Source organism: Emydura macquarii, unplaced genomic scaffold (genome assembly GCF_026122565.2).
Source record: "Emydura macquarii macquarii isolate MOO-44397 ecotype Brisbane River unplaced genomic scaffold, CSIRO-AGI_Emac_v2 contig_312, whole genome shotgun sequence".
Lineage (NCBI taxonomy): Eukaryota > Metazoa > Chordata > Testudines > Chelidae > Emydura > Emydura macquarii.
Genome location: NW_027130449.1, coordinates 14886817 through 14906599, shown reverse-complemented (window position 1 = coordinate 14906599; position 19783 = coordinate 14886817). Strand labels below are relative to the sequence as shown.

Genomic DNA, 19783 nt, shown 5'->3' with positions numbered 1-19783 from the left:
GCATGATAATATTTTTAAGGACAGATGGGGAAGGGGATGGCCTGGGAAATGGCAGCCCAGCCCAGGAAAACTGAGCCCTAGAAGCTGAAATAATTACATGAAAAGGAGGCATCTGGGTTAAAAAGCTGTTTTTGTTTGTCAGCTGGTTGGTTCTTTTAGAACAATCAGCTCTAAATTCCTCTCTTTCTGCCTTAAACAAGCCCAGCCATTGTTCAAAGCCTCTAATAAACTCCTGGCAGCTGATCCCTCCTCTACTTTCTGCAGCTGTCAGAAGATGGCTCGGGATGTACCTTTGATATTTGACAGCATAAACCCGCCATCAGGGAGGGGAAGCTGGATTCTGTGCTTTGTGCCAGAGACCTTAATACCAGATTACCCTGAAAAGTGCATGGCAGTTCTCCTAAAGCAGCATGCTTCTGCATGGGCTAGCAGAGAGCTGGGACACAGGTGAGCAGAAAGCCATTTCCAGTACAATTGGTGACTTGGTGCAAAAAATTTCAGCAGGCATCTCTTTTAAGAACCATGTATGACAGCACTGTGTGGCAATGGGCCAATAAAGCTAGTCCATGCCAGGCTTCCAGCTACTAGGGATTCTAGCCTCAATTTGCTTCTAGTGGACAAATTGAGGATGCAGGATGGGTCACAACTCCCATCCACCCGTCATTTTAGACCCAAATTTGCCTTCTTCCCAAAACAACCGGACACTCTCACCTCTTTGCAGCCCTCATTTAGACACCAGAAAGACTGACTTCTCAAATGGTTATAACAGCCCCCTGCATGAACCAGTAGCAGGGTTTGAACCCAGGATTTTCAACAGCACTCTGACCACGTGAGCTAAAGAGGTAATCCCATTAGCTGGTAGCAGTAATAGGCTGTTACCCTTTAGTGTAGCTCTCAGTAGAGGGGGACGCAGCACAAGCTTGACCAGTGAGCCACACTGAGGTTCTAGAAAGGATTATTATTGCTGAAGAAATTCCCCCATCAGCAGATCTGCCTATGCTGTCCTGGCCCTCTTTGCCTCCTTCTCTGCTGTGTAGACATACCCAGGGAGGCACACACAGATCCCTCCAGCTGAGGCAGAGCACCCACCAGCTAAAATATAAAGGAGACTCCAATCCTACAGCAAGTGTTGGGAGTTCTTTCAGAAAGGGAGATGGGGAGGAATAATCTCTGTGCAGTCAGAACTCAAATGAAGCTGAGCAATCAGAATCACATGCTACCTGCACTCTAACCAAGCCAGCTTCTGTTCCTGGTGGGACATTCCCACTAACCCAGCACCGAATAGAGTATACTAGAACTGGGCTTCACCTAGTTAGCAGTCACCACTGGTGCTGGGCCTGCACCTGCTCCCAGGGCTGGGGTTCTAGTTCCACTGAAAGCAGTGACTCTCTGAAAACACAAGCCAAATTCACCCTGAAGCCAATTCAACCTCAACAAAGCTTTCGTAAAACTCAGTGAGGCTGGGTTGAGTTGCATTGGACTCTCTCTCAAGCCCAGGTACACTGACCTGCTCTCTGGGTAACTGCGATTGACACAGCTCCCAGGCAAAGATGTACTCTAGCTGCAGAGCTCAGGCTGGCTCCAAATATCTCCAAAGTCAGAAGAAGTTAGGATCCATCTTACAAAGGTAGAGAAGCCAAAACCTGACCCAAACATTGCCAATCGTTGGGGAATGAGAGGATCTAGGGCCGGAGCTAGTTGAGCCGTCACGGGTTCCCTCTTAGGCACTGCCCCCACCACAGCCAGCCTCGATTCCCAAGAGCAGACACCTTACCTTGGGTCAGGCGTGTGGGCTGCTTAATCTGCAGGCCATCAATGGCACAGGCATTCCCGCAGGGGTGCAGGGTGAGCGTCCCACAAACATTTTCAATGTAGCAGTGCTCAGAGGCCAGCCCAGCCCCCTGCAGAATAATGTCCTTAGCAGCCGAGCCGATCACGGTCCTCCCTGCAAGGAGAAACACCTGGTTAATGCTCCCAGGGCCACATCAGGGAGATCCTGTGCCTGAGAAGAGAGGCCAAAACAGGCCAGGCATTTACAGAGGCTGAGAGGGGGCCCCCTCACCCTGTGTTACTAGTGGCCAAACCCCCGCTTGGTGTACACCCCACCCTGCGTGGGTGCCATGCGATAGCAAGGTGGGGGGCCAGGCTAGTGGGGGTTGTGCAGGAAGCAGCCTTAGTAGCCTTTGCCCAGAGGAGCTCATGAACTGGGAGGTGGAGGGCACATAACCAGCATCTCAACTCTGTGGAATAACAGGAGTGCAGCCAGGGTCAAGGAGCAAATGAGAGGGGAAGGTAGATCCTGTCCTGCTGCTGCAGAGTGAATGCAGGCCTGGGTATCAAGCCACCCAGTTCCAGACACTGGGGGGTCCCCTAGATAGGGTCTGAAACAGCCTCTCCCAGCTCCTGCATCCATCGCCTCTTGCGTGCACACACAAACTACCAAAAGCCACTAATTCACCCACACACCTCCTCACAAAATGGAGGTACCAGCCTCTCTCATAGGGGCATGACATAGGATCCAGAAGTCCTGTGCTTATACCTCTAGGCCAGGCTGACTCTTAAAGCTCTGGAGGCAGCACAATCGGCATCCACAGAGGTGTGTGATAGTGCTGATTTGCCCCTCCCGACCCCGGACTCTGCAGCACCTTGGAAGAAGAAAGGGGAATCCTTCCACAGGGTAAAATCTGGACAGAGTTGCAGGGCCCAGTGCAGTGCTGCTCTCTCCTTGGCTGCAGAGATTAGCACTGGCTCCTGTTTGTGGCCCTGACTGTAAAGGCCAGGCCAGAGACATGGGACCTTGTTGGTTCTCAGGTCAGAGCCCACACTCCATGGGGCTTTTATCAGGCCTGCTATTGATCACCCAGTTTCCTGGGTAGTACTGGCTCCCTGACAGGAATTCACCCTGCAAGGTCTCAGCATGCAAATTGTTGGGGAGACATGGGGCCACTTGGGCACAGGCAACAGAGAGCTAAAGAGATGATCAGAAACACCCAGACAGCGACCCTTCTAGGAACTGGAACCCAAGCAGAAATGCAGCATAAGAGGCAGGAAGAAACTAGGGATAAAGAATCCTATTTCAGCACTAACCACTGTGCCCCCAGGCTCCTCCTATCTCCTTCACACTCTCTGATCAGACAGGCCAATTCCCATGGCTTCTCTGCCTCTTCTTCCTTCCCCTCCTCCACCAACTCCCTCTCTCCTTTGATCCAGTCATCTTTAGCAGTCTCCTCCGTTGACTCTGTGCTGAACAGATCCCCCTTCGGCTCCCTCCCATTTCACACACTCAGGCCCTTGCTGACTGACATCAAACTATAAGTAGTGCAAGGCTCACTACGCAACAAGTGCATGGCCCAAGGAGAAGCTCTGCTCTGCTTCCTTTCCCTCCCCAGTGGAGGAAGCACACTCCCTGCCAGAGGTGCAGGGGGCTTGGTAGGGTCTGTGCTTTGGACTGCTGCATGGGCATGCCATGTGTGCACAGGCAAGACCTTGGATGTCTCTGCAGGGTGCAGACCTGCAGCTCCCTGTCTCTTAGGCCAAGGTTGCTGGCAGCAAAGTCTCCAGGGAGAACTTAGCTCTTGCTTCTCTCCAGTTTTTATTCCATCTTTAATCTGGGGCTGCACTGTAGCTGTGGCCTCAATAACAATTATTGGACATAGATGCCTGCCTAAGGCCTTGTTCCCCAACACCAACTGCTGGAGAAGGGCTGACATTTGGAGTGGTTGAACCGTGAAGGAGCTGCAGTCTCAGATCCTAAACTGAGAGCTGGGAGCAAGTGGCTCAGGGATAGAGAGGCACAGCTGGGCTCTTGATAAACATGTGCTCATCCCTGCAGCAGGGCCACTCTCACAGGTTGCCAGGGAGTGGTGGTGGAGTGTTATTGGGAATGGAAGCTTTTCAGGAGCTTCCAGCACCTCTGGGAGCCACAATAATGAGCCAGCCACTCACCCTCTGGAGGGGAGGAACAACTGACCTATGTGTCACTCGACCCCTCCATTCTTGGGAGCCAGGGCTGGATCTGCATCCCATTGCCAGCCCAGTTCTTGCTGGGATGCTGGTTCCATCTGGCTCTGGGCTGCTGAGCTCACATAAACCATGAAAACCAATGCAGACATTAACCCAAGTCCCTACAAAATGAGAGGGTGTGGCAGCACCAGCTCCCATTGCTGGGATTAAAGATGGGTGGGACTTAAACCATAATGCCCAGTCCTCAGGGGCTCTTAGCATCCCAGCCAGATTCCGACTGTGCACCCCTAATTCAACAAGATTAACCCAGGTCCTAGATCCACACTCAGCATCCAGATGTGGCTGCTTTAGAGGGGCTTGTTCAGCATCCTGCAGGAAGTTACAGTCACACAAAGTGGATCACAGCAAAGTCCACACACCTGGAGAGGAAGAGGGGGGACAAGGATACAATTGGCAGAAGCAGTCAGGCGAACACTGACAGTATTCACTATTTAGCCAAAGCAGAGGGAATCCCACAGCTGAAAAACTGCCTTCAGTCTGTGCATTGACTGTGATGGAAGGCAAGCGCGGTGCATACAAGGCAGCAGCATCTTGCGGGCTGGGCCATCAATAGCCCTGTCGTTTTCTTGTGCCTCTCACCTGAGCTCCCAAAGCACCATGCGATCTTCCACTAACTACACCCTACAATTCAGGCAGACAGGAGGTCCATATCAGATACTGGGGCAGGGCAAGAACATTAGCTCCAATTAGCAAGGGGAATGGAGGGGAGTAGGCTCAGATTCTCAAAAGTGGTCACTAATTTGGAAGGCCCAACTGGAGATTTCTGGGGCATGACTTTCAAGGGTGCTAAGCACCCACAATTCTAGCTGACATGACTGGAAGCTTGCGTGTGCTCAGTATCCCTGAAAGTCAGGCCTTAAGGTTTCCCAGTTGGACCCCCCAAATTAGTGACCATTTCTTAGAATCAGGCCCCAGGTTCTTAAAATGAGACATCCAAACTTAACAGCCAGTTTAAAATTGTGGTGTAGGAGATTTGGCCAAGGCCTCATAGAGAGTCTGTGCCAGAGTTGGGAATGGAACCCCTACACCTCCTGTTCTACCCATTACAAACACACCCTCTCCATAGTCTGGCTCTCCCATGGAATGATGTCTCCGTGCAGTGTAAGTTACACAGGGACTCAGTCACCAGGGAGCAGGGAAAGTGACCCCTCCAACACTCAGCTAAAATCCTAACCCCTATCAACCTTGGCCCATTGCCAGATAGCCACAGCACAGGCAAGGGAGACTTACCCTCTTCCAGGGGAAGGAGGGTGATGGCAGTGCTGAGCCGGCCACTGCCCAGGCTCACCAGGTGCGGCTTGTCGGTCTGGACCTTCAGCCCCTTGCCCATGTCTATCAGGTCCAGAGGGCTGTTCTGTAGGGAAGGATAAAGCAGAACCCCTATTTAGAACACGCTCATTCTTGGACTCAGGGGAGAGGTCGCTGGGTCAAGCCCTGCCTAGATGGGGGGACAGAGAGGTTTTCCATCTGGAGGGAATTGCAATGAGTTTGGTGAGTTTCAGTCAACTCCTGGTGGACTAGTATCCACAGCGCAAAAGCCATCCCTGGTTCCTTATTGGTAGTGTGAGCAGAAAGGCCGAGGGCTGAACAGGCCATGGGGACTGCTATCTGGGAACAGGTCAGGTTGGGTATTTTGACCTGGCCACTAACCATTTTGGAGGTAAGCAAAGGGCTCCAGAGTGGTCAGTCTGGCACGAGAACATAGGGAGGCAGATATGGCACCAGCTGCTCCAGAGAAGGTGGCTCTTGCACTAGCAGCACCACACTTGCAGGAAAAGGAAGAGGGAACAAGGATGGAAGGAGCCCAGATCCACAGGGACAAGGCTGGTACATGTCTGGGGAGCAGGCAGGGTTTACAAACAAGACCCCTGAAATGAGGAGCAAGGCCAGTGGGGCTGCTGACAGGCAGGGCTAGGGCATGTTCTAAGGACTTGCTCATACATGGGTGGCTTAGTCCCTAGGGTTTGAGTACAGGAGAAGCCAGCACTGGCAGGAGCATTTCCCACCATACTGGGTCACTGCTCCAGACAGAACTCACTAGCCAAACCTTCCCCTGCTTGGAGAAGCAGGAAGTGGCAGTAGGGATACACAAAACTCCAGCCATAACCCGTTGGGCCCTTGCAGACCCTGTGCCAGACTTAGCCATGGAAAGGAGGCATACACCCCTCACTCCCACTTGCTGAGGCCTCCAACTGGGAGATGCTCTCCAGGCTCCGCTGCTGCAGCCGAGCTGCTTTAGCCCCAGAAACAGGCCGGTAGATGGATGCATGAACAAGGAGACAGATGGGGTCTCTGATATGGGTTGGCTCCTACCCCGCAGCCTGTTCTATCTCTGTTCCCATTCTGCACAGCAAAGATGGGGCATAAATATTTATGGGCTCCTTATCTTTCTGTTTTATATGACAGGGAAGGGCAGGAGTGGAGGTCTCACAGGATAGCTAGCTGCAGCTAGCAGGCCTGGGCACTCCCCATCACCCTGGGCCTTTACCCTACCACAAGTAAACCAGAATCCAGCCAGGCTTCACTGAGACCCCACCACCTGCATGCACGCATATGTACATTCAGACACACATGCAGACGCACATAAATACGAACCCACAAGCACAGACTGCTAGGCCCCTGGTTCCTCATTCTGAGGATCCCTCAGTCCTTTATCCAGAGCACAGAGAGTGTTGTACATGGGCTCCAGACAGCAGGTTAGCAAGTTGAGGAGTGGACTCCTCAGTTATGGAGTCCGAGGGTTCTAGGCCTTTCCCATGTCTCCAGACCTCAGGACCACAGGCCAGGACAGCTGTGACCTTTGCTCTTTGTTGTGGGCTTGGGGAAGAGAGGGCTGGAAGGATGAGGAGAAGTGACAACAGCCCAGCACTAGGACAGAGGGGATTCCATGGGCTTAGGCTCTGTTTAATAGGATCCAAAGTACTAGCCATTTAGCCCAACTGAATTTACGGCCAATCCTATAATAGGATTGGGGGGAAAGGCCCCAATGGCGCTCGGCAGAGGGCAGCTCAAGTCACCCACAGCCAAGTTCTGAATCTATTCAAAATACCAAGATCCTTTCAGAGTTGAGCTCTGGCCAAAGTGGGGGGCGGGAGATGTGGCACAGACACCAGGTGGCCCCATGCCATTTTCCAGCTCCAGGGTAGAGGATCATGCCTCACTGACTATAAATCATCAACAGCCTCTTACTGTGACGGGGCCACAATTCCTCACAGGCAAGCTGTTCCCCCGTCCCCTTTCCACAAGATCCCCAGGAGCCTTTAGGGACAACTCGACCAAAGTGCAAGGACCTGGATGCTGAACTGCCCAACCTGGAATCAGTGCCCCCAGCCTCCACCTGTAACTGGGACTTGGGTTTGGCCTTGGTCCATAACAGAAATAGGGCCACATATGAAGCCTGACCCAGGCCTGGGAGAGGGAACACGCTCTCCCTATGCTCTCAGGGGATTACCAGGCCCATCTCCATGAACCTGGGGCTGCTCCCTCTTTGGTTTTCGGGATGTCCTGGTTTCCTGCTGGCTCCATCACTATGGGGACCTAAACGGCCTGTTTAGCCACTCCTTTTAGCATCCCCCCTGAATCCCTCTCTAGGACTAATAATCTTTGCTCACTTGTGACCCCCGTGCCCGTCTCTGGTGAAGGAAGGACAGGCCATTACCTCCCAAAGCTGTCTCAGTTTGCCTTCCCTATCACAAAGCAGCAGTGCTAACTCACCGGAAGGAGGTGGCGACCCCAGCACACACTCACCTGGATGATTGCTTGGACTCTGCAGGTCGGGCTGGTAATGTTCTTGTTTGAAGATTCCATGACAACTTCATCTACGTGCCTGTCACTCTCCTGCAAAGAAACAAGAAACACAGACGGGATGTTAGGCCTTGAGAGAGATTCCCAGTCACAAGAATACACTGAAAGAATCAAACCAGTGCTGTACACGGGATTATGCTACAGAGACATCTCTCCATTCCCAACAGGGGATGCAGACAGGTTGGACCAATGAGGCACATGAGGTCACAGGCTGAAAGTAAAGTTCACAATAGCCCAGCAAGCACAGGTGAGTGATCGAGAGGCCTCATTATATATGCCCAGTCTATGAAAGGGGAGAGAGTGGTCTCGTTTTTATAGCAGGGGATGGACAATTAGGATATCTGTGTTCTATTTTAAGCTTGACCTTTGGCAATCATTTTGCTGCTGTGTGCCTCAGTTTCCCAACCTGTACAGTTGGGATCACACCCACCTACCCACACAGGATGTCTGGGCTCATGGTTGTTTGTAACCAGCTTTGAGGTACTTGGATGAAGAATGCCAGAGAAAAGCAACATATCATCAGCAATACACATTCCACATCCCGCTGCTCCCCCCCCACCCACTTACCTATAGACACAAGCAGCTTCCAGGCTTTTTACCCAGCTCCTGCACTGGCATTATTTGTTTCATCAAGAAATGGGTGAGGTATATGAATCCCAGTACTAAAGAGACCCTGGATTTGGAGACATTGATGGCTGCAGTGCATGCAGCACTAAGAGCTGGACACCAGGGGGCATCACCTCTGGCTTCACAAACCCTCTTTTACCAGTGGGGCTTTGCAGGACAGAGTCCCTGAGCCTCATTTGCTCTCTGCCTGCTCCTGCTCAAGTCAATGAGGAAATGGCCACAGGGGCATCTGGGTTGGACCCCAATTGAGCAGGGTAATTCTGCGCACACATCTTGCCGCAGGGTCTCGGCTGATGTGAAATGACAGTGAGTGGCAGAGACCCAAAAAGCACAGTAACTTAGAGTCCCTATGTATATGAAGGCTACAGAACATGTGGGCAGAGCATGGATACATGGCCCTGCTTCTCCATTCACCCAAGACATCCCAACTTTTTACAAACATGAGCAATGTTAGCCCCATAAACCCTACATGAGGCTAGTCTGAGGAATGTGCATGGGAATGGTCGAGCCAGCTCTCCAACACAGCAGCTCTTTAGCAGTACTCAGACAGACAGGACAGGAAAAAGAATCTTCTCTCTGACTAAAACTTCAGGGAACTATAGGGAGGCAGCAGGCAACTTTCCAGGGTTAGACTGGGGCCAGGGCACCGGAACTAATGGCCCAACTCGTATCATGTGCCTTGGGATGGCATGAGCAGCCAGGGGCTCAGTTTCACAACTCAGCTCCAAGGGTTACATTTAATGGCAAGAAGATATTTTTCTGCTAAATTCCTGCTTCCAGATGCTCAGAAATGGTCTCAAAGTTACATTTCCCTGTCTATCTATCCAGAGATATTCTGTCTCTCACTCACATACACACACTTGTACATGGAGGGCATAACTAGAGACAGAACAAAAGAGGGAGCCTTAACTGAATGACAGCTTTGCAAAGGCTCATTTAAAAAGATCTACATCACTAAACATACTTAAGGAAAATCATTATCAAGCGAAAATCCCAAAATTTGGGATGCAGGGAAGGAAGGATGAACAGAGACACACATGCACACACTACATATGACAATGCGTCCATGCTAGCCCAGCATCATGCCCCACTAGTCAGCAGGGATGTAGCACACCAGTCAGCTCACCCAGCTGCTGCTTAGGGAACCAGCAACCCACCCACCTTCATATGTGCATACACAGCTTCACAGACCCTCTACATGTGTGCACATGCCCCACATTGACATGTATGTTCAGATGACAACACACACACACACACACACACACACACACACACAGAAATTGACAAACTCAATCCCAGCTCTCCCTGCATTATCATCCTGGGCAAGGTTTCTGTCCCTGCAGGAAGTATAAGTAAAGCAGCCTGGAGAGGAAACTGACCACACAAACCAGTGATTTCCTGTGCTCTGATGCTCAGACCACTTGGGCCAGGCTAGAGTTTCTAAATTTACCCCCTGCTCCATGCATCCCACACTTCCATCTTGGGATCATCCTATAACAGGATAGCAGCAGTAACCCCTTCCTTGCTGGCCTGGTTTGTATGAGTTTCCAGAGCAGATCTGGGGATGGGTAATTTGTTCATTTGGCCTGTGGATCACTGGGTGCTGTCGGCTCCCTCACTACAGACCCGCACAATTATAAGGACTGCCCCCAGCCTTGCGCTGTTTGAGTGAAAATCAGGGGGCAGATTGTATCACAAAAGTTCCTAGAAGCTGGCCCCAAATGACTATTTTGGCACAGTGTGAAGCACTAACACATTCTCCCTGTCAACGATGAGGGTGGGGTGAAGCCTACGCTTTTAGCAAGAATCACTGTGCTTCAGAGTACGGTTAAGAGGCTGCAGAGAAGGCTGGGGTCTGCTGGACCCTTCAGCCCCTGCTTCTCATCAAGTGCCGCACTGCTCCCCTACCATACAGCACTAGCTCTTTGGCCAGTCTGGTGTAAATACACTATGTGATAGGGCCACCACTCCTCTCCCAGGCAGCTGCAGACAAATCATTCAGACAGAAGAGCATTAGGCCGGGATATTCAGAGCTAGAAAGATGCACTAGACTATTGAATTGCCACCAATCCAGGCCTCAGAGGGATGCCTGATACTAACAGGACTACAGAAGGACTGTCTGGGAGGAATTAGAGTTGCTTTCATCTGTGGAAGAGGTAGCCCTGTTCCTCCCTCCCCAACCAGGCCTCTGCTCTTAGTAATACATTATTTTGCTGGTATTAAGGCAGAACTAGGTCACATATAGCTCAGTAAAAGCCGGCCAACCTGTGCGACATCAGTGCACCATCTACAGGCTACGCCTGCATTGCCAGTGATAGCATGGACAGCCTTCTCCTGTTATTGACAATGGAGAACAATGTTCACGAATGCAGTCACTGACACTCCCAAGGGCCCCAATATGCTTTCAGGAAAACATGCTGAACTCTGCTTTCAGTTACACCTAGGAAATTCCCTGGCCCTGCTTCACCCATCCCTGGTCAGCACTGGCCCCAGCAGGATTTCAGAAAGCAGGGTGGGCTGGGGTAACTTGATCATAACAACTCCAAAAGGACAGTGGTGATTCCTGAGCCCCCCAACTCTGCAGTAGTTCCCTGCTGTTCTCCATCAGGTCACCTCTGCCAGCTGGGCATTTCTTGTGTCTTTTCCTGCCAAGGGCTGGAGCCATTCCGAGTGCATGGAAAGATTGTTTAGTCTCTGCTCCCACACATCCAGCAGCCCACCCATTACAAACACAGCCAGGGCGAGGCTGTGCTGCTCCCTGGTCACATCAAAGGGACCCAGACCTCACAGATGCTTGTGTCTAATGCATAACAAGGGCCTGTGGGGCCCTGGGGATAGAAGTTTGTGTCACCACACCAGACAGGCATGTTCAGTCCTCAGACCCCTTCTTTCTGTTGGCCAGCAGGGAGTATAATGCTCTGGAGGCAGACCCTAAAGAGGGGAAAAATTCCCATAGCACTTTTCACCTAGAAGGATCCCCCAGTGCTCTTCAGAGACACCACTACCCCAGGACTGACATGCAACCCCCATCTGCGGTGAAACACGGCAGCTGTCACACCAGCACAGTGGCAGGTTAGGTAGTGCAGAATGGGAATAACTATCTGTATCCAACTGAAACTGCTGGGGGTAAGACTGGCAGAGTGCAATTAATTGCCCAAGCTGGGCTTTGGCCAGAACACCAGAGTCAATGCCCCGGCTTGTGGAAAGTGTCCTGGGAACTTTATTACTCCTTAGTGACCAGAACTTCAGTCCACACCCCATGCAGAAGATGGGCCATTTAGGGGAGATGGGTTAGTAGCATGTAAAGGTCTAGACAAGGCCCTAGTGTAGCCTGAAATCACTGCAGCTCATGGGCTGCAGAGACACCCAGTGCTGCCTTCTACCTATCAGGGCACCCATGCCTGTGGAAACCACCAGTGCTAGCCCAGCTCCTCTGGCTTCAAGCAGCAGCTGTGTCAGAGCTAAAGGCAGGTGTGATTTGCATTTCTGCACAGTGTATGTACAGCCCATGGGTTCTGGGACTGCTGCCAGTGCAGCCCCCTCAAATGGGCAAGGTCTGGGCTTCTCCTACTCTCCCTAGAGAAAGAACTATCTACAAGCTGTCCTGGCAATTATAGCCCCCCAGATCCTCAGGTTTTGACCACTGAAGCAAGGAGAGACCCTTCCCCCACTTTGTCAAAGCAAGCACGGTCTGTGGTTAGCAGAAGACATGCCCAGAGCGAAAGCGCTCAGCCCGGCCAGGAAGAGTGGGAGCTAGTGGGTAATTATTACACACTGTGGAAAAAATGAAAGGCTGGAAAAAGACAGTGTTGACTCCCGGGCTGGGAAAGAACAAAAACAACCACCAGCTCACAGTAGAAGGCCCCTGCTCCCTCTGAAATAGACAGCTGAAAGAGGACAGCATCAGGGAGCAAGCACAGAGAGAATTCAAACTAAGTGTCTAGACTGGCATTCAGGCCCAATTTTCATAACAGTCCCCCCACTGACACCAAGGGTAGCCAGGCTGCCTCCCATGCTGGGCCCTGGCTCTGGAGCAGAGGAGCTGAGCTTAGAAATATTATTTGTAAATGAAGCACACTGGACATGAGGCTGAGTGATGGACCTGGGGTGAGAGCCAGGAGGATTTACGTGGGTCTGGCTGTCAGAGAGGCCGAGCTCCTGTCACTTCAAGTTGCCAGCACTCAGCACATCTGAACCTCATCTCAGTCTGGACAGTAATGTGGGGCTGTTCCCCTTCACTCCCTGATTCTCATACACAAACCTACAGCTATTGGGGAGCAGTTCTAGCCCTCACTGCAAAGAGGGCCAGTGGATGTTTGTGTGAGCAAGTGGGAGAGGGGGGCACTAATTCATTACCACCAGCATTTCTCTCCATTTGTTGCCACTCTCCCATGGTGCAAAAGGAGTTTCCAACCTGTTACATGAGATTTCCTGTGTGGGCTGCCCAGCCAGGATCTTTCTTGTGGGGTGTGGCCGTGGGGGCAGAGAAAGGGGGTAGAAAAAAGATATGGCACCGGGGTGAGGGATGGAGGGGGCAAGGCAGTGTAGGAGACACAATAATGGGGTCGAGGTGGGTCGGGGAGGGACACGGCTTCCAGACAGCATATTAAGGGAGTGGTTTGGAGCTCTCTAGGACCAGCTCTCCTGCCTGCTCAGCCATCATTCACTAACATGCAGCTGAGCCTGCATTGGCCACCTATTAGGCCAGAGCCATCCCTGATGTTTAGAGGAACCCCCTTTGGGCCTGGGTTCCAGCCCCCTCAAGTCAGGATCTGAGCACTGATGATGGCAGGACAGGGACTTCACGAGACCCATGAGCACTAGGAAGGGCTAGTCTTAGAGTTTATGTGATCCCTCTGCCCCAATACACACACGCCACACCCCTAGCAACAGTGTGGTTTTGGGGCCTGAACCTTACCTGCCCTTGGATCCTCACCCTGGCACTGGGCTAAGCACCGACCATCTGCCTCAGTGGCAGACTGTTCATGTCCCAGTGCCCTGCTCACATCAGGGCCATGGAAGGTGGCTTACCCAGCTGCAGGAGAAGTCGTAGAGAATAGTCTGTGCTGCCAGGTCCCTGGGGAGGCAACAGGCACAGCAAGGCAGAAGACTCCAATGGGGAGAGCCAGGCCAGCAGGGTCCACAGCCCTAACCTCTCCCCAATCCCTGCACCTTCCCCCCAAAAGCAGCTGCAGCTGGGCCAGAGGAAAGGCAGGCAGGGGGCTGGACTCTTGAATAGGAAGCCAGTGACGTCAGATGGAATCCTGCTTGGACATTAACCCCTTCCCAGCACAGCAGGCTATAGGATCCCAGCTGAGCCCACAGAGTCAGTATGGAATGAGGGACAAGTGTCACACTAGGCCATGGTGTGCCACCTTACATCCATCTGGGCGTGGCAGCACCAAACCCACCCAGCCCCTGTGAGGCAGGTACCCCCTTCACAAATGGAGGAACTCCGGCACTGAGAGGGGAAGTCACCACAGCTGTCTATAACACAGCTGGGGATAGAACCCAGGAGTCCCATCTCACAACCTTGCCAACCCAGCTCTAACCACTAGGTACATCTCCTGTCCCCGAGCCAGGAATAGAACCCAGTAGTCCTGACTCTCAGATTCTCCACACACCCTGCAGCTTTAATCACTAGAGTCCTCTCCCCTCCACAAGCCAAGAATAGAATCCAGGAGTCCTGACTTCTCTCCCACCCCAGGCTAACTACAAGACAAGCCTAGGTTTCCCACCCTCACACTAGAATAGCAGGCCTCCTCCCCCGCCCCATAACCATATAGATGCTATAATTTGTATAAGGAATTTTACTGCTTTCCAGAGGAGGAGGATATAAAGATCTGATTCCATCTCCCCATCCCAGTACCCCGGCTGGGATCCTTATGGGAGCCAGTGGCCACCCCCAGTGCAAGGAGATAAGGAATTGGGGAGCTCCCCTCGGGGCATATTTCATGCTCCCTCCTTGCCTCCCATCCCATCCCTTCACCTCACCTGGGAAGCACCAGCACGAAGGGCGACTGCTGCCCTTCACAAGCAGACTCTGTTCTAGGAATGCTAGCAGGGGAGCGAGGCCCAGCCCAGCCGGGTGCCCCACCTCTGGCTGCAACAAGGACGCCTTTCTTCTCTCACAGCAGCCTGCAAAACACTTCACTTGTTCCTACCACCAAAAGAGGCGCAGGCTGCAAATGCCAAAGGGTCGGGCTCAGCTACCATGAAATAGCAACAGTCACCAGAGCCTTCCCACACAGCACAGACCATGCTCACCCCCCACACTCCCCCATGGGGTCACTCCCCCTACTTGCTCCCTTCTTGGCATCCACAGGGCTTATGTCTCCAATTCCCACAGATATCCTTAGACAAAATGATTTAAAAAGTTAAGAAAAAGCTCTCTGTTCTTTCCAAGAAGGGAAGAAGTGAGAGGACTTCACCTCAGAGTAAGGAGAACGGGTGCACAGAGGCCGCCCACAAAAAGGAACTGCCGTCTTGCCCTGCTTTTCTAGTCCTGGGCTCTGCTGATGCCCCTTAATCTTGACTCATAGCACCCCTAGGCTTCCTCTCTCACCCCACAGCTTTGCCAATGACCCTAAATTGCATCTCATAACCCCCTTGCTATTCCAGTCCTGGGCCCCCCCCCAACTCTGCCAAAGTCCCTCAATTTCAACTCACAGCCCCTCTACCGTTCCAGCTCTGGGATCCTACCCAGCTCTGCCAATGCCTTCAATCCTGACTTGTAGCCCCCCTGCAATTCCAGCCCTGGGATCCCTCCCACACCCAGCTCTGCCAAAGCCCCCCACTCAGACATGAAAATTACAAATATTTTACAACTCAGGCTAGGGCTGCACTCAAATGTCAGCTGCTGCTGTTGGATTCTTGGTGAGCTGAATTGAGCAGTCTCTGTGGCCTGGTTACAGTACGGGGATGGGATGGTGAGCTGCAGCATCAGATGGGAGCAATGGGGCCAACTGGCCTTGTGACTGAATCCCTCCTGCCTCTTTCTGTTGGGCTGGGGTTATTGGTGGCAACACTCTGAATCGCAGTGGTAGGCTTGGGAGTCCAGTTTGGCTTTGGGAGGGTTGGGGAAGGAGGACTTTTGCTCTTGGGTGTCTCATCAAGTTTGTTTCCCTTTGAAATCCAGTTGGTCCATTGGACTCAGACTCTGCCTTCCAAAGTGCTCACCTTCTCTTCTTCCTATGCATCACCTCATGAGCCTCCAAGTGAGATCCCCTTGGGACATCACAGTGATTGCAGCTTTGTATAACTGTACCCCAACTACAACCAGACAGGGGATGCATAACACACGTCCAAGCAAGTCACACCTGACCAAGTCATTTCCCTACTCTATGCCTGAGTTTCCCCATGGGGATAAACCTGCTCTGCCTCCAAGGGCATTGTGAGCCTGGGTTAGTTCACATTTATAAAGGACCCTGTAGATGGGACCTGCTATTATCTTACTTAAAACCAAAAAAACACAAGGAGAAGGAGCTCCCATCTGTGCTCCATTTAATTGTATCTGCAGCTACAGAGGACAGGTCAGACTCAGCCTGGAACTACACCTGGAGTATGGAGGCCTGGGTGTGCCCAAGAACAGTATTTAGTCGTGTGTACATCTACACATACTCTATGGAAGCTGGACAATGTCTATCATCCTCTCTAAAGGCTGAATGCAGATGTGACAAGGGAACACGTAAGAGGAGGAGACCTGGGTAATTCACAAGGAGTTGCAGCACCCTATGTGTTATATGCCCTGAAATACAGCATCCCTGGCCTCTTTCCTCCCTCCACCCCCATTGCCTTTGATGAGTCACTGAGAAGCAGTCAGAGCAGCTGACCTAACGGGGTACGCCACACATTATCCAGGCCCTGCATCCAACTTGGCTGTACATTCACTCCACATCTGCTAATGTATTTAAGGCACTAAAGCTGCCATCCCGTCGTAGTGAGCAATGGGTTGTTCTGCTTCCAGCCTGGGAATGTCGGAGGCGGGAGCATTGTCTTGGAGACAAACGTGGGTGGGAAGGGGACTTGCGCCAGGCAGCCATGGTAACTAAATTGCAGCAAGGGCCCTGATTGGAGAGGAGTCACACAGAGCTAGTGTTGCAGCGCCTGAAACACCCCATCAGGGCCAGTCTCTGTGAATGGGCTAAACTCAGACACAGGCAGGGAAGAAAGGGGAGTGTATCTGGGTAAAATAGGCACCATACCCAATCTGGAGTGGAATCCAATCCAGTTAGAATGGGGAATACACCCCACCAAATCCATCATGGGACTCAATCCAATCCAAACAGAGAGCACATCCCACCCAAATGAGGACTCACCTTCCCTGAGACCATATCCAATGATATAAGAGCAAAACTGACACCCACAGCTCTTAGCTGGGTCTGACCTAGGACCAATGAGAACAATCAAGAGCTTTGTAAGAGCCAGCAGCCAGAGGGGTCTTCTCCTTGAGCCCATACAGCCTGGAACCCCTCTGATCAAGATGCTGATGGTTTTAATGATATATGTGATGACACTAAGCTGCGAGAAGTGATAGATATGCTGGAGGGTAGGGATAGAATATAGAGCGACCTAGACAAATTGGAGGATTGAGCCAAAAGAAATCTGATGTTCAACAAGAACAAATGCAGAGTCCTGCACTTAGGACAGAAGAATCCCATGCACTCCTACAGACTGGGGACTGACTGGCTAGGCAGCAGTTCTGCAGAAAAGACCTGGGTTACAGTGGATAAGAAGTTGGATATGAATCAACTGTGTGCCCTTGTTGCCAAGAAGGCTAATAGCATATTGGGCTGCATTAGCAGGAGCATTGCCAGCAGATCAAGAGAAGTAATTCATCCCCTCTATTCGGCATTGGTGAGGCCACATTGGGAGCATTGCCCCCCACTACAGAAAGGATGTGGACAAATTGGAAAGGGTCCAGTGGAGGGCAACAAAAATGATTAGGGGATTGGAGCTCATGACTTATGGGAAGAGGCTGAGGGAACTGGGCTTGTTTAATCTGCAGAAGAGAAGAGTGAGGGGGAATTGATAGTGGCCTTCAACTACCTGAAGGGGGATTCCAGGGAGAATGGAGCTAGGCTGTTCTTAGTGATGGCAGATGACAAAACAAGGAGCAGTGGTCTCAAGTTGCAGTGGGGGAGGTCTAGGTTGGATATTAGGAAAAACTATTTCCCTAAGCGGGTGGTGAAGTACTGGAATGGGTTACCTAGGGAGGTGGTAGAATCTCCATCCTTAGAGGTTTTTAAGGCCTGGCTTGACAAAGCCCTGGCTGGAATAATTTAGTTGAGGTTGGTCCTGCTTTGAGCATGGGGTTGGACTAGATACCTCCTGAGGTCCCTTCCAACCCTCATCTTCTATAATTCTATGAGATGTGGTCACCAGCCCACTCAGCTAATTTTACAGGTCTCTAAAACCATGGGCCCTTCAAGCAAGGCTGGAAACACCATAAACAAGAAGGATTTATACTGGAAATGCCAGAAAAAACAGCATTATGGAGTAGAAAGGATTCCAAAGCTCTGACCGAACCCCCAGAGCACCCTTAAGACTGCAAGCCTCACACACAAAGCCAAACAACCCCCTTCTAAATAAATCAGAGGTGGCTCAGAACCTGAACCAGATCCAAGCTCACAGCCTGCACTCCTCTCTGCAATGAGCTGAAATAGTCCAGTGACCAGGAAAGCTTGGAGATGACCCAGGCTCCCCACTCTACATTTCAGCATATTGGGATGAGAGGATTGGGGATATAGGGAGAGGTAGGCATTAAAGCCTGGATTTGAATCAGCTGTTTTGGTCTGGTCTCATCTCAAAGGCTGTGCTCCCCATGACAGGGGCTCCAGCTACAGTATTTGTTCCGATCCCCTCTTGGCACAGAACTGGCCATGTCATCACAGATGCAGGGCCCAACAGAGAGGCCAGCCTGCACCAGAGGCTCCTTCTTCTCTCTTCTCCAATTGCTCCTTCTAGGTGGTAACACCTTCTCTCCCCCTCCATCCCAAAGACTACACACAGTGGAGCCTGGGTCACGTTGCCAAGGAGACACAACATGCCTGGCAATAACAGTCACATAAATTAGCTCCAAGCCAGTTACATTGGGAGACAAAGAATTCTGTGCCACACCCACTTATCTCAGCCCCCTGAAGGAAATAGGCTCCCTTGCTGGGCTCATTAAAGTGTCCGCACAGCTGCCAGCTCCAGTCCCCAGTGTTTCCTGAGTCCTCTTGGAGAGCAGGCTACTTTGCCATATTCCCTATTTCAGCACAGAGCAGTCAATTCTCCCACAGACATTCTATTCTGCCTGCCACCATGAGGTTTTGCTAGCAAAGGGGATTTGGGAATCAAAATAGGGACGTGCTTTTAACACTATGGAAACACAAAGGGAGGCAGAAAGAAACAATAAAACAAGCCGTGCCTCCCCCACTGCCTACTAGGTGCAGGTATGAGCCAGTCCCTGGGAAGGATTTATTCACACAATTGGGCTCAGGTGTTGAATTAAATAGGTACCCAATACACGAAGAATCCTCAAGTAACATAGCTAGTGCCTTATCACAATGTTACCTCCTGCCAAATTAATGCTTAGGAAGAAGACTGCAGTCTGCAAAGAAATAACTAGATACATCTCTATTCTGCCTTTTTGCACCTTGGAAGGGTTTGAGATTGAGCAGCCCAATGCATGTCAGTCCAAATTCACAGCCCTCCTGCTATCCCTGCGCTAGGGTCCCCCACGTGCACACAGCTCTGCTGCTGGTATCCCAGCCCAGAGCCATGCTCCCACCCCCAGCTCAGCAGATGACCTCAATCCTAACCCACAGTCCCCCATGGTTCCTCACACATGCATACAGCTCTGCTGATGCCCCTCAATCCTGACTTGTAGTACCCTGCTATTCAAACTCTGACTATCCGCCTCAATCCAAACTACAGCACCCTACTCCATTTCCCTTTCCCAGATAAAAGGAAACAAGGCTCAGATTCTTGATCTGTATTTTACAACAAATCCAAGTGGCAGGTATGACACCAGGAGGCCTAAGGCAGCTCTCTGACCTGAACATCAGTTATAAAGGCTGTTTGAATTCATTGCATGGGAGCAGGACAGTGCCAAGGTCCAGTAAGGGAACAGCAGCAGGGTGTCCTTTTACTGCCACTCAAAGGCACTCCAAGGAATCCCACCAAGCCAGAGGAGCAGCAGAGTGCTCACTCGCATCAGCCAAAACACCAGGGTGTGAGGGGGAACACCATATGGGAGTCCAACCAGATACCACCCTTTTAGAGCTCAACACACAGACATAACAAGGGGATTAAGACTATTTGCAGACCTGCCAAGCATTAGGCA

At 51.5% G+C, this 19783-nt stretch overlaps 1 protein-coding gene across 2 annotated transcripts in view; it reads right to left on the bottom strand.

Annotated features, from left to right (window-relative positions):
• The window catches only part of PHLDB1 (pleckstrin homology like domain family B member 1), a 112085-nt gene that overhangs the window by 88822 nt on the left and 3480 nt on the right, over nucleotides 1-19783 (bottom strand). Inside the window, exons 1-4 of one of the 2 annotated variants that reach the window (XM_067566414.1) lie at nucleotides 13486-13554; nucleotides 7771-7860; nucleotides 5254-5377; nucleotides 1775-1945 (exon numbers count right to left, since the gene is read on the bottom strand). In XM_067566414.1, the coding sequence (XP_067422515.1) occupies nucleotides 1775-1945; nucleotides 5254-5377; nucleotides 7771-7830 (355 nt within the window). In that variant the 5' untranslated portion in view covers nucleotides 7831-7860; nucleotides 13486-13554. Of the gene's footprint in view, nucleotides 1-1774; nucleotides 1946-5253; nucleotides 5378-7770; nucleotides 7861-13485; nucleotides 13555-19783 lie in introns of those variants that run through there. The other variant, XM_067566405.1, reaches the window with a different exon arrangement.